Source organism: Hyaena hyaena, unplaced genomic scaffold, assembly GCF_003009895.1.
Source record: "Hyaena hyaena isolate Hyena2069 unplaced genomic scaffold, ASM300989v1 scaffold_126, whole genome shotgun sequence".
NCBI lineage: Eukaryota > Metazoa > Chordata > Mammalia > Carnivora > Hyaenidae > Hyaena > Hyaena hyaena.
In genome coordinates this window covers 1,625,492-1,637,695 of record NW_024080759.1, presented here as the reverse complement: position 1 = coordinate 1,637,695, position 12,204 = coordinate 1,625,492, and the positions used below count along the sequence as shown (strand labels likewise).

Below are 12,204 nucleotides of genomic sequence, written 5' to 3'. Positions count from 1 at the left end.
TAGTAAAGATTTTAATAGACTCTTAAAACCTTCAAGATACATGATTACAAACTGTGTCTTTGACAAATATTGAATATGTATATATGTATATATACATGCGTATGTAGTTTTATTTTCTTCTAGTAACCCATATAAATAGAGCATTTAAAAATCTCTTTATGTGTATGAGAAGTTACTAGTCAAATAATTATCTGGTTTATTTTTAATAAAAATGTGGAATTGTCTGGAAATAATATAAAATACTTAGGGCACTATGTTTATCTCTTTGACAAATGCCTAAGTCTAACTGAGATAAGGGATAAAACATTAGTAATCTAAAAACTACAAAATGTCTTTCAGGGCAGAAACTATGTCTTTGTCAAGTTCCACATCCCACGTACCAGGCAGGTGTTGAAGATGTTCATCTCCTTGAGAGTTACCATCTTTGAAGACTTAAATATGTCTAATGTGCAGATTAGCCAGAGAGATACTATGTATACTGTGTTGCTGGAAGCTATGGAATTTAGAGCAGAAGCCATGGAATTTAGAGCAGAAGCCGTCCTCACCCTGTGCATCTGGGCCTTTATGCTTTCTGTTTTTCTTTTAAACTTTATTTGAGAGGCAGAGACAGAGCATGAGCAGGGGAGGAGCAGAGAGAGAGGGAGACGCAGAACCCAAAGCAGGCTCCAGGCTCTGAGCTGACAGCACATAGCCCGACGTGGAGCTCGAACTCACGAACCGTGAGATCATGACTTAAGCCAAGTCAGATGCTTAACCAACTGAGCCACCCGGGCGCCCCAGGGCCTTGATGCTTTTTAGAATGCAGTGATGTTCCAGTTAAATGGTCTCAATTTCCTGGACAGTGTAAATTGTAGTTAATGTCGATTTTCAAAAACAGCTCTTTAACTAAACCTCACATATCCACACTTTTATTTTTCAGCTTCTATTAACTTACCAAATCCTAGTCTATCAGCATTAGGAAGAATGAAGGAGTTTAGTATTCTAGGGTAATTTTTTAAAAATTGTGATTTAAAAACACATAACAAAACTCACCATCTTAACCATTTCTAAGTGAAGAGTTCACTGGTGTTAAGTACACTTCACATTATTATCCACACTTTATTCTGTAAAACCGAAACTCTGTACCCAATAAACAAGACCTGATTTCTTTCCTCCAGTCCCTGACAGTCACCATTCTACTTTGTGAGATGACCACTCTAGTACCTCATACAGGTGGAATCATAGAATATTTGTCCTTTTATAAACTGGATTTATTTCACTTAGCATAATGTCTTCAAGGTTCATCCATATTGTAGCATGTAAAAGGATTTCCTTCTTTTTTTAAGGCTGAATAATATTCCATTGTATGTCTATGCCACATTGTGTTAATCATTTCATCTATCAGGAACACTTGAATTCCTTCTACCTCTTAGCTATTGTAAATAGTCACAATTTACAATAGTCCACTATGGCTATGCAAATATCTCTTCAAGATCCTGTAAATTTTTCAAGATTTACCTATATTCTTTTGGATATGTACCCGGAAGTGGGATTGCTAGATCAAGTGGTAGTTATGTTTTTAATTTTTTGAGGAACTTCCATACTGTGTCTAGAGTGGTTGCGCTAGTTTACATTCCCACCAGCAATGCTCAGGGGTCCTGTTTCTTCACATCCTCTCCACTTTTTTTTTTTTTTTTTTAATAGGGGCCATCCTGATGATGTGAGGTGATATCTCATGGTTTTGATTTTCATTTCTCTAATGATTAATAATGTTGAGCATCTTCTTACATGCTTCTTGGTCATTTGTATATCATCTTTAGAGAAATGTCTGTTCATATCCTTTTTAAAATTGGGTTATTTGGGTTTTTTATTGTTGAGTTGTTGGAGTTCTTTATATATTATGGGTACTAATCCCTCCAGTATCATTTTGAATAGCTGGTGAACTATCAGGTTTACATGAAAATCTAAGCTGACTTCTTCTCAGCAATTTGAGTAGCCCATGTGGTTTTTCCTCTGTGTACTATGTCATACTGCTGTCATACCACATCAAATCAATCTATGTACCACGGTCTGAAAACTTGCCTCTTTATATTCCTAATATTTACGTCTATTTCCTAAGTCTTAAAGTGAGATATAATTGGGTTTTTCTGATATCAAGCTGCTAGTTTTTCTAGCTTGCTCTACCCAGGCTTGTGGATCTGAGTGTTTCCAGAAGGGTCCCCTTGCTGTAGCCTGCCAGTATGTAGGAGCTGTTGTAGAAGTCTGCCTCCTAAGTAATTGGAGATGAAAAGAGGACTGTGGCCATCCCTGTGGTCTGGGAAGTTGATGTGCATGTACTCCTCTGTGGTGTATGAATGCATGTACATAACATTTCCTTCCCTAGGAGTGTTCACCCACCTCCCTCACTGCTGATGGCAGAGTGGACTTTAGCTGTGAATTACAGCCCTCTTTTCAGTTAACCCATTGGCTTCATTTCCATTAGGACCCTTGGTGGCCAGAGGCATGGAAGATTGCAGTAAAGCTAAGACTGCCAGTTCCTCCCCAGGATGCAAAAGTGGGTGGGGTGTGGCACCTCTGCCACCAGCCACCCCTCAGGTCTCTGTCTCCTCCTGCAGGTACTGTATCTGGTTGAGAAGGGAGCCGTGATTGAGCACGTGGACCACAGCGGCATGCGCCCCTTGGATAGAGCCATTGGTTGTCGAAACACATCTGTAGTGGTTACACTGCTAAGAAAAGGAGCCAAATTAGGTCAGTGAATACCTCATCTCAGCAGCGGGAGAGGAAGGTTCACTTCAGATTCTAGAGTATGTCCAGGGCCATAAAGAACTTACCTGATTCCAGGTTAAGAAGATGTCAGGTGCTTAAGAGATTTCTTTTCCTTCCTCCACAAGGCTCATGTAAACACAGTCATCCAGAATGCTTAAATAGCTCATGACATTATCACTGCAGTGTGGACAGAAAGCAGTGGCCAATGTTGAAAAACAGCCTAGAACTGTAGGGTGTTAGGGATGCCCGGGAGCCACGGCAGTGAGCAGTTTATTCAGCTCTTCGGGGAAGGCCGGGTATGTGGTTAAGAAAGCTCACAGGTAGCTCTGCTGAGCAGCTGAGTTGGAGAACCACTGTTCTGGACTAGTCCTATCTGGGAAGGGCAGTTGCAGCCCCAGCAGTTTTTGTTAAGGAAAGTTCATGGGATTTACTGAAAACTGGTTGGAGGGTGGGTCATTTGAGGATAATGACAAGGCAGAGGGGACTCTTGAGTAGGGAGAGCTCCTTCTGTGTGCTTGGTTGGAGTGTGAGACCCACTCACAATGTGTGGGTAAAGAGCAACCAGAACATGGCTGTCCTAGTTTAATATGCCAGACTTTCAGCCAGCGGCAGCCCACAGGAAGGGACTGTGGCGAAGATGAACAGATCTGTTGATGTTACTAAGCAGTTCACAGTACCGGGAATTATTCTGAGCAGTTTCTTGTTTTACCGTATTTAATCTTCACCTACCATCTAAGTAGGTAGTGATAACACCGTCATGTTGCAGAGGAGGAAACCAAGGCACAGTGGAGGTAAATAGCTTCCCTAAGGTCCTAGTAATCAGCAGAGTCAGTGAAGCAGAGCAGGCTGACTCTGAGACTGTCCTCCCTTAAGCATTATTCCCTGCATGTGCTCAGAAGCGGGACTGGTGGCCAGAGAGACATGAGCTGTGGTGAGAGGGCAGACCAGCCAGAGCTGACCTGTCCAGACAGATGCAGTGTAGACTGTGCAGTGGAGAGCGAGAGGTTGCTAAGAACACGCGCGCCTTTGCTCACCAGCAGACATGAACTCTGCAGGAAGCTAAGGAGATTATTCAGAAGCCATGTTTTAAGTTTCCCCCAAAATCCCAGCAGAAGGGAGAGATGGGCCTGTCTGCCTTGGTTTCCAAGCCCTCTTTTCATCAGAGTAACAAGTGCATGGAGTACAGCCTCCTCCCTGCGGCTTTATTCAGCGTGAGGGAGATTGGAAGGGAGACCAGTGCCTGGGGGTCCTGCTCCCTGTCCTTCATTGTACTGTTGTCTGGAGGCTACAGGACAGGCTATGCTGCTGTCTGTGACTGCGCTGCCATCCAGCCCCAGAAGCAGTAAACTCCTTCCCTCCCGGAGTGCTGACGTGCCTCTGAATGTGTGTTTGTTTTACAGGAAATGCTGCCTGGGCGATGGCTACTTCCAAACCTGATATTTTGATTATACTTTTACAGAAATTGATGGAGGAAGGAAACGTGATGTACAAAGTAAGTGGTATCGCCCTTTTCTGGGATGTGACAGCCTATGAGCGACCTCTTAGTTTGGTGTGGACTGGGCAGGACCATGCTCCTGCCCCCCTGCATCTGTAGCCAGGCTTCAGTGGCCATTCTGGGAGACGCACACCTGGCTTTTGTGCCCAGGCTTTCATGTCTCCACAGGAGAGCCTTCTAGAAGGCACCGCTCTGTGTTTGAGAACTGTTATTTTTGAATGAATCCTCATGGCTGTGACTAACGTATTGCCTTCACACACTGAAGCCTTGGTGTGAAGGCAGAGTGGCCTCAAGCAGATTCCTTAATACACGGAGTCAAGAGATACGTTTCAGAAAAGGTCCACTCAGGAGACGTTTTCAGAAGAAAAGAATCATTAAGTCTCCTAAGACTTTATTATCTTATTTTTAATAGTTGTAAGCTTCTGCAATTTGCAACAGTTCCTAGAGATATTTTTATTTAAGATAGTTGAGGAATATATATAATACTTAGATTTTTCCCTTAGAAATGGAAATATAATTTAAAGATTGATAAATTAAAAGTAAACATTTTAAATAAAATTTGAAGTAAAATTTCCAGAATAAGACATCAGTTTAGATCAGAGGTCAGTAGACTTCTTCTATAAAAGGCCACACAAGGAAATATGTTACTTAGGCTTTGCCATATGGTCTCTGTCACTGCTCCCCAGCTTTGCTGCTATGGCATGAAAGCAACCACAGATGACACAGGAGCAGATGGGTGTGGCCGTGTCCCAGTCAGAGTCATTTATAAAAACGGGTGGCAGGCCAGATTTGGACTGGAAGCTGTCATGTGCCCACCCCTGGGTTAGATAGATGCTTAGGCCAGAGACCTAGATCACTGTTCTTTCCAGGTCTGTAATTAGACAGAAGTAAAAGTTCTGAAAATAAAACAAAAAAACTGCATTATGACCATTTTAATCCTTTTATCAGGAGGCTTCTGCATGGAGTATGTTTAGTTTCTCCCTTTTCTTTTTTAAATAATAACAAATATGTAGGCAAAAGCACAACCCAGTCGGGTTCTGGGCTCGTAATCTGTTTGAAATTGAGTTCAGAGTGTGTGTTGTGGCTTTGAAGTGGTTTTAATATGAATTTTGGTAGGCAATTATGTTAGAAACATCAAGCCATTTTCAGCAGACTCCATACCTGCTGTGCCACGGAACTGACTGAGTAAATCGATTTCTTTAGCCTTGAAAATGATGTGCGGTGCTGTTCCAGGTTTTAAAGCCCATACTTTAGTTCCTCTTACAAATGATTATTCTACAGCTAGTCCAGGTTTCTCCGTAAGACTGTACTTGCCTTGGGAAACAGCATCATTTCTTTATCTGGTTTCTGTTACACTTAGCATTGACGAATCTGTGGATGAAGGATCATTCCTGAAATGTTTTTCAAAACTGTGTAACAGGACAATCTGATGTATTAAGATTGATAGTTATCAATTAGGCAGTTTACAGACTGCATCCTAGAAAACCAGTTTGTGTCTTTTGGCGTGAAGCACGTGGTGCCCGTGAGGACAGCCAGGCTGTGGGGCTTATGCTGGTCAGGGTGCTGTGTCCTCAGCAGGACCCTTTCTGTGCTTGGATGGTTGCAGTGGGGTGTGGTGCGAGGAGCGCTGAGAAGCTTGCCAGGGTCTTCAGGTTCCAGGAGCCTCTTTATCTTGGAGCATCTGGGAAAGGATCACTTTCTGTGCTTTTTTTTTTTTTTTTTTTTTTTTTTTTTATTCCTAGAAAGGGAAGATGAAAGAGGCAGCCCAGAGGTACCAGTATGCCTTAAGGAAGTTTCCGCGAGAAGGGTTTGGAGAGGACATGAGACCATTCAATGAACTAAGAGTTTCCCTCTATCTCAATTTGTCTCGCTGCCGAAGAAAAACAAATGTAAGCTGTGGGTCCTTAGTCTGTTCCTTGAGCAATAGAGTGTTTTCTAGTGGCGAAGGCCAGCCCTTGTGCAGACCAGGTCACGGGTCTCCTGGGTGATTTGTTTACATGCTGCTGTGAACTTGGCTTGTGGGAGCGGCTTCTCCGGGGTGGCCATCACGTGACCGTAGGCACTGCCTACCTCTCCGGGTGCTGAGGCAATGCCCTTGGGAGGCACCGGCGGTGATAGGCCTACCTCTCCGGGTGCTGAGGCAATGCCCTTGGGAGGCACCGGCGGTGATAGGCCAGCCGACTGCGCTCCTCCCCTTCCCAGCATGCACCGCTGTCAAGGGCGGCCCTTTCTAGACTTGGAAAGTTCCACACGCGTGTGTTATAATCCATATGGGTGCAACCGGTTAATTTGTAATTCTCAGTAGTTAACTCCGTTAATTTGTAAACAGAAACTAAATCGTCGTGCTTTAGTACTTCTTTCTCCTACTTTTTTGTTGTTAACTTCATCTTCTCACCACCAAATCCATGGACCTCCCGACGTGTGTGCGCACGTCCGGGCCCGCCGCGCTGTTGCAGGGCGTGGGCGTCTCCGCCGCTCGCGGAGCCTCGCCCTGCGTGCGCCTGCGCCTTCATGCGCCGCTGCCCGCCGGTGCGCTGCTTCTTCCGCCGGCCCCTCGACCGCAGTCCTCCGTTTTTACTTCTCTTCTGAACTCTTCTCTTAATACATGAATAAGCTTTAACTGTCGACTAACTTTATTTATGTATTTTAAACTCGTAACTTAAAAAAAAAAAATAAAACTTATGTTGCCCTTTACCTCTCCAGTTATGTCCCAATTCTCTAACCTTGAGAGGAAAGCTCCTATTAAAAAGATGCCTGTACTCATGTCTCAGTGCTTCTTTTGACTCCTGTATTTAAATGTTGACACCAGGACTTTGGCATGGCAGAAGAATTTGCTTCCAAGGCTCTCGAATTGAAACCAAAGTCCTATGAAGCCTATTATGCCAGGGCAAGAGCGAAGAGAAATAGCAGGTACTGTCTGGGGTCTGATTTATGACTAAGGAAGCCTTCTTGTGTCTCTTTCGTATCGAAGCTGCTAGTAGAGTTGGGGAGTTTCTGATTCACAAGCATTGCTCTAATGCCTCTCCTCCCTTTTGATACTAAGTGGATAGTTTCCGAGGGGCACTGGATATTATTAGTGATGCCTAGACTTCTGTGTTCTCCTGACCCCAGTAACTGTTCCTCCCCTGCACATTGCTGCAACACAGAATCCCTATTAGTCTGTGCTGGCAGAGAACCTGCTAGCTAGAGATATTAGAGCAGGGAGGTGGGGAGGGGAGGAGAGTCCCGTAAGACTTTTGGGTTAGAGAGGGACATGATAAGAGGCAATGGTAAGGAAAACTAAGAGGATTCCAACACCCACTGGATTGTGCCTGTTCCTGCTCGCAGCCAGGTGGTGGTTACAGAGACGTATGGGCCCTGGCATTGCGCAGGTGTGGGTCAGAATTCACTCCCACCTAGTTGAGTAGCTCTAGCTCTTGGGGAATAGCTCTTGTCCACCACAGTAAGTGTTGCAAACTCATTCAGCTGCCTTTTTTTTTTTTTCCAAGATTTTATTTTTAAGTAATCTCTACACCTAAGGTGACTCGAACTCATAACCCCATGATCAAGAGTTGAGTACTTTACCAGCTGAGCCAGCCAGGCACCCCTCCCCTTTCTTTTCAGCAGAGCTGTTTTAAGAACAGTTACATCGGCACATGCTCTCACCATATCCTCTGCTTTCACATACAGGCAGTTTGCCGCGGCTCTGGCTGACCTTAGGGAAGCTGTGAAGCTCTGTCCCACCAATCAGGAAATCAGGAGGCTGGTGGCCCGCGTGGAGGAGGAATGCAAGCAGCTCCAGAGGAGCCAGCAGCAGAAACAGCAGTGCCCACCGCCAGTCCCACCCAACGACTCCGACAATGAAGAGGACGCCCCGACCCCTGGGTTAAACGACCACTTCCATCTTGAGGAGGCTGGGGAAGAAGAAACTTCCTCCCAGGAAGAGTGCATTTCCCCAACACCCAGGTCTCAGCCGTCCTCCTGTGTCCCTTCTCCATATATCCGAAGCCTTCAAGAAGGGTTACAGTCCAAAGTCAGGCCGGTGTCCCCGCAGCACAGGCCGGGCATCGGTAAGCCCCCGAGGGACACTGTAGCTCCAGCCGGGCTGGTCATGCAGCCCACCCGGCAGGCACAGATCGTGAAGACCAACCAACATCTGGGTGCCGGACAGTCCGGCGTGAGAAACGGCAGCACAAAAATGCAGGTCGCTGTTCAGAATCCTCCCTTGAGTCAGATGCCAGGTGGGATTCCTGCAGCTCCCGGTGGTGGCAGAACCCAGCGTTCGGAGGGAACAGGCACTTTGACTGTGGGAGCCGGGTCTGGCCATTTTGGAGAGCGGTCCGGCCCCAGCCACAGTGTCCAGCTGCAGCACGGTGAGGGCGGCGCTGCCTATCCTTTACCGAGCAAGATAAAGACTGCAGAGAGGCTTCTGTCTCATGCCTCTGTAGCCGTGGATGTAGCTCCTCTCAACCAGGGCGGGCTGGTGAGCTGCAGCGACATGCGACACCCGGCTTCCCTCGCCAGCTCAGGCTCTTCTGGTTCTCCGTCTGGCAGTATCAAGATGTCAAGTTCAACCAGTAGTTTGACTTCAAGCAGCAGTTTTTCAGATGGCTTCAAGGTGCAAGGACCGGATGCCCGAGTTAAAGACAAAGTCGTTAGCCAGGGTCAGAGTGGGACAGCTGAGCACAGACCGCGCAATACTCCGTTCATGGGCATCATGGATAAGACTGCAAGGTTCCAGCAGCAGAGCAATCCTCCAAACCGTACCTGGCACTGTCAGGTGCCGGAGGGGCTACTGATGAACACGTCCTCTGCAGCCGGCCTGCAGTCCTTGAACTCTGAGAAGCCCTCTCTGAAACAAGCAGGAGGATATGGTAGCCAAGCTAAAACCTGTGCTGTTTCTACCCTGGGTGGAAGTGTCCACAGTGGGTCACAGGTGAAGGAGCTAGAAGAAAAGAAATGCCAAATTCCGGTCCACTGTCAAGATAGCAGGATCACTAAGACTGTTTCTCATCTATATCAGGAAAGTATCTCTAAACAGCAGCCTCATGTCAGTAATGAAGCCCATAGGAGTCACCTCCCTTCAGCAAAACCAAAGCGATCATTCATAGAGTCAAATGTGTGAGCCTTAAGAGAGATGCATATGTGGAACTGGGGAAACTGTGTGCTAGCTCCTAGTGGTGATTCAAAGGTTTTTCGTGAGAAAAAATTATAGCGTATTTTTTTTTCTTTTTTCCTTGGAGGTGGGTCAGATGCCATTGATATATTTAAAATGTGGGATCAAATGTTTTTGATAGGAGAGCTAGGAGTCACCATAAATAAGAATGCTAACCAGAATGAAAATTTATAATTAGTTATACCTATTATGTTAGAAAATTTAAGACCACCAAGATGTTAACTCATGGTTTTCTCTTATGAAATTGTTTGGTTTTTACCATTTTTCTCCTAGCCTTTACTATGTGGTGAAATCATAATATTTCTTAGAAAATGTAAATGTCTAAGTGATAGGTTTAACTTATGACAAAATATCCAGATGACATATTCTGGAAAAGATGGAATTTTCAAGTTCAGTTTCATTGAGTCAAATCCCAGTTTTTACATATAAATATATAAAAATTTCTGGCTGAACATAATTGTGACTATAAATGTTCCTACAGCTTATTCTTTTTGCTTTTTTTTTTAAAGCAAATACAAAAATATCCAAGTATTGTTTCCTTCATAGTAGTTCCCTTTTATTTCCATGTTACAGTTCTCATTAAAAACATTTTTATAGCACCGTTTTTGGAATTATGTTCCACTTCAAGGTGTTTTTAATATTTGGAAAGAGTATAAAACCATGTGGAATCATGATTGGTGGTCAAGTTGGATTTGGGCTAAACTACTAAGAAAACAGCATTCTTTATGATACGTAAATTAGCTCTCAGCTGGTTCCCAAACTGCTTTTAACAGTGACCGCATTCCTGGAGCAAGCCTTCCAGGGTCCTTTAAGGACAGTATTTAATTTGGATAGTTAAGGTATGGTTGGTTGTTGCTTTTGTTTCATTATACAATCATTACTTTATAGTAACATGTTGTACATATTAACTAGCCAAGTTGTATTCAGACTTGTAAATATAACTATTTCAAGTAGTTAATCATAAAAAAAAAACTCATATATTTGCATGTTCTTTGTAAGCTTCATTCATGCTGGTTATTGCACTGAACGATATATTACTATGGCATGTTAACTGTATACCAGTAACAGCACTTTATCTCATTTATAGGAGCACCTTTGAGGTGCTACTTAAGGCCTAACTTATGTATTATTCATTTGTAAAGATAAGGTACAGGAATGAACCTTGGTTTAAAGGTATTTTTATATGAAAATGATGTGCTATTGGAGGATGGTAAAATGCTAATTTGAGAGAGGTAGGAGAATAGTTGTTTTATATGTTGGGATGTGAAATTTATTTTCTAGAATTGGGGAGAAGTAAGTTCTATATTTACAGAATGTTTTAAAAATGAATCGTTGTAACGAAGTTCCTCTTGAGCATCATTATGGTTTTGTACGAACAGGAAATCTGGTATCATTATTCAACATTTGTGCTGGAGTGTGTACAGTGTACTTTGTACAGCTTTATCATTTTTCTAGGCTTTCCCTGAGTTCTGCTAGAAGTACTATGGCTTATTTATTTTTTGTTGTTTTCTTTAATATTTGTGAAAGTCTTACTCTTGTTATGTAGTTTTGTTTCTGCACAACTACTGTACTTTTCCATATGGAATAAAGAGTGTTAATAGAATTTGTTTTGTATTAAATGAGAGTGGGTAAGTAGACTATCCTGATGACGACTCTCCACCTTAGTTTAATCCTGGGTGATCTTACTGCCCTCAAGAAAAAAGTAAAAAGTCTATTTTTATAGTAATACTACCACATGCATATTAAATTTCACTTAATAATAATTTCAGAACAAGGGTGACAGAAATCCCAGAATATTCCGTGGTTAACATGAATCTTTTTGCCTGAAATAGGATGCAGAGCATTCTGTAATTGTCTGTTCCAGAAATCTTGGTGTCTGTTTTTGTAGGCAACAGGATACCTTTTAGTATGTCACTCTCAGACACTTGGGTCAGACACCAAACACTGTGTTGATGATGAAAGTTCTTCACATTTGTATCATCGTTCAGTTAGAAGTAATGCGTTCCCCTTTATACCCACATAGTTGTGTATCAGGGTAGGATGAATGAAAGGGAACATTAAACTGCGTTGTACTGGGATAAAACCCTAATGTGGAATCCTGCTACTACTTCAGGTACTGTCTGGGTGCAGTGGTTACTAGCAAGGCTCAGTATCTGCAGTCCTTCTTTAAAACTATAGATTTAGAGATTCAAAAACAAAAAGAAAACAGGTGGGAGGGAGTAACGTTGTTGGCTAATAGATAATTGTTGGATGACTTTTGTTACAAAGCTGCCGATGGGACTCCTGGAATTTATTATAGATTATGTTATGCTTTTGAAATAGTCTTAGTGAAGATATTGGGTCCAGTTACACCAAAAAGAAGTGAAGCTCTTGGTCAGTCCTGAGGGCCAGTAAGCACTGCTGCCACGTAGACCTGAGTGAACAGTTGGGCCTGGGGAGTGTAGCAGAGACCTTGTGGTGTCCCTTCCTGCGGATGGTTTTGGATTTGGTGTGTTTGTGTGGGAGTGGGGAGGAGGCGCTGTCTGGCTTTGGTTTATTTGCGTACATGACCAGAAGTATTTCACTTTAGTTATATTACTGGTAGCTTAGTTTTCAGCCACAGGAAACCATGATGGTGAAATGTAGAAAAGAAAATCATCTTTAACATATTTAAGAGATAACCAGTCTTTTATTGTGTTTTCTATCAATGACATCAATAGTTTTTAGTAATTTTTATGTAAAAAAGCCTGTCTGCCTCCGTTGGAAAATAAGTCTATCAAAACAAATATTTGGCCCAATGGTGGGCTCTATTAATTAAAAAAAAATCTTT

The 12,204-nt window shown here is 43.2% G+C and overlaps 1 protein-coding gene across 6 annotated transcripts in view; it reads left to right on the top strand.

The window, feature by feature from the left end:
- The window catches only part of TANC1 (tetratricopeptide repeat, ankyrin repeat and coiled-coil containing 1), a 243,775-nt gene extending 232,777 nt beyond the window's left edge, over positions 1 to 10,998 (top strand). For all 6 annotated transcript variants that reach the window (XM_039237550.1, XM_039237555.1, XM_039237554.1 and 3 more), the window contains 5 exons: positions 2,595 to 2,727; positions 4,146 to 4,237; positions 5,983 to 6,129; positions 7,050 to 7,150; positions 7,910 to 10,998. In XM_039237550.1, the coding sequence (XP_039093481.1) occupies positions 2,595 to 2,727; positions 4,146 to 4,237; positions 5,983 to 6,129; positions 7,050 to 7,150; positions 7,910 to 9,344 (1,908 nt within the window). In that variant the 3' untranslated portion in view covers positions 9,345 to 10,998. The remainder of the gene's footprint in view (positions 1 to 2,594; positions 2,728 to 4,145; positions 4,238 to 5,982; positions 6,130 to 7,049; positions 7,151 to 7,909) is intronic.
- The last annotated feature ends 1,206 nt before the right edge of the window (positions 10,999 to 12,204 follow it).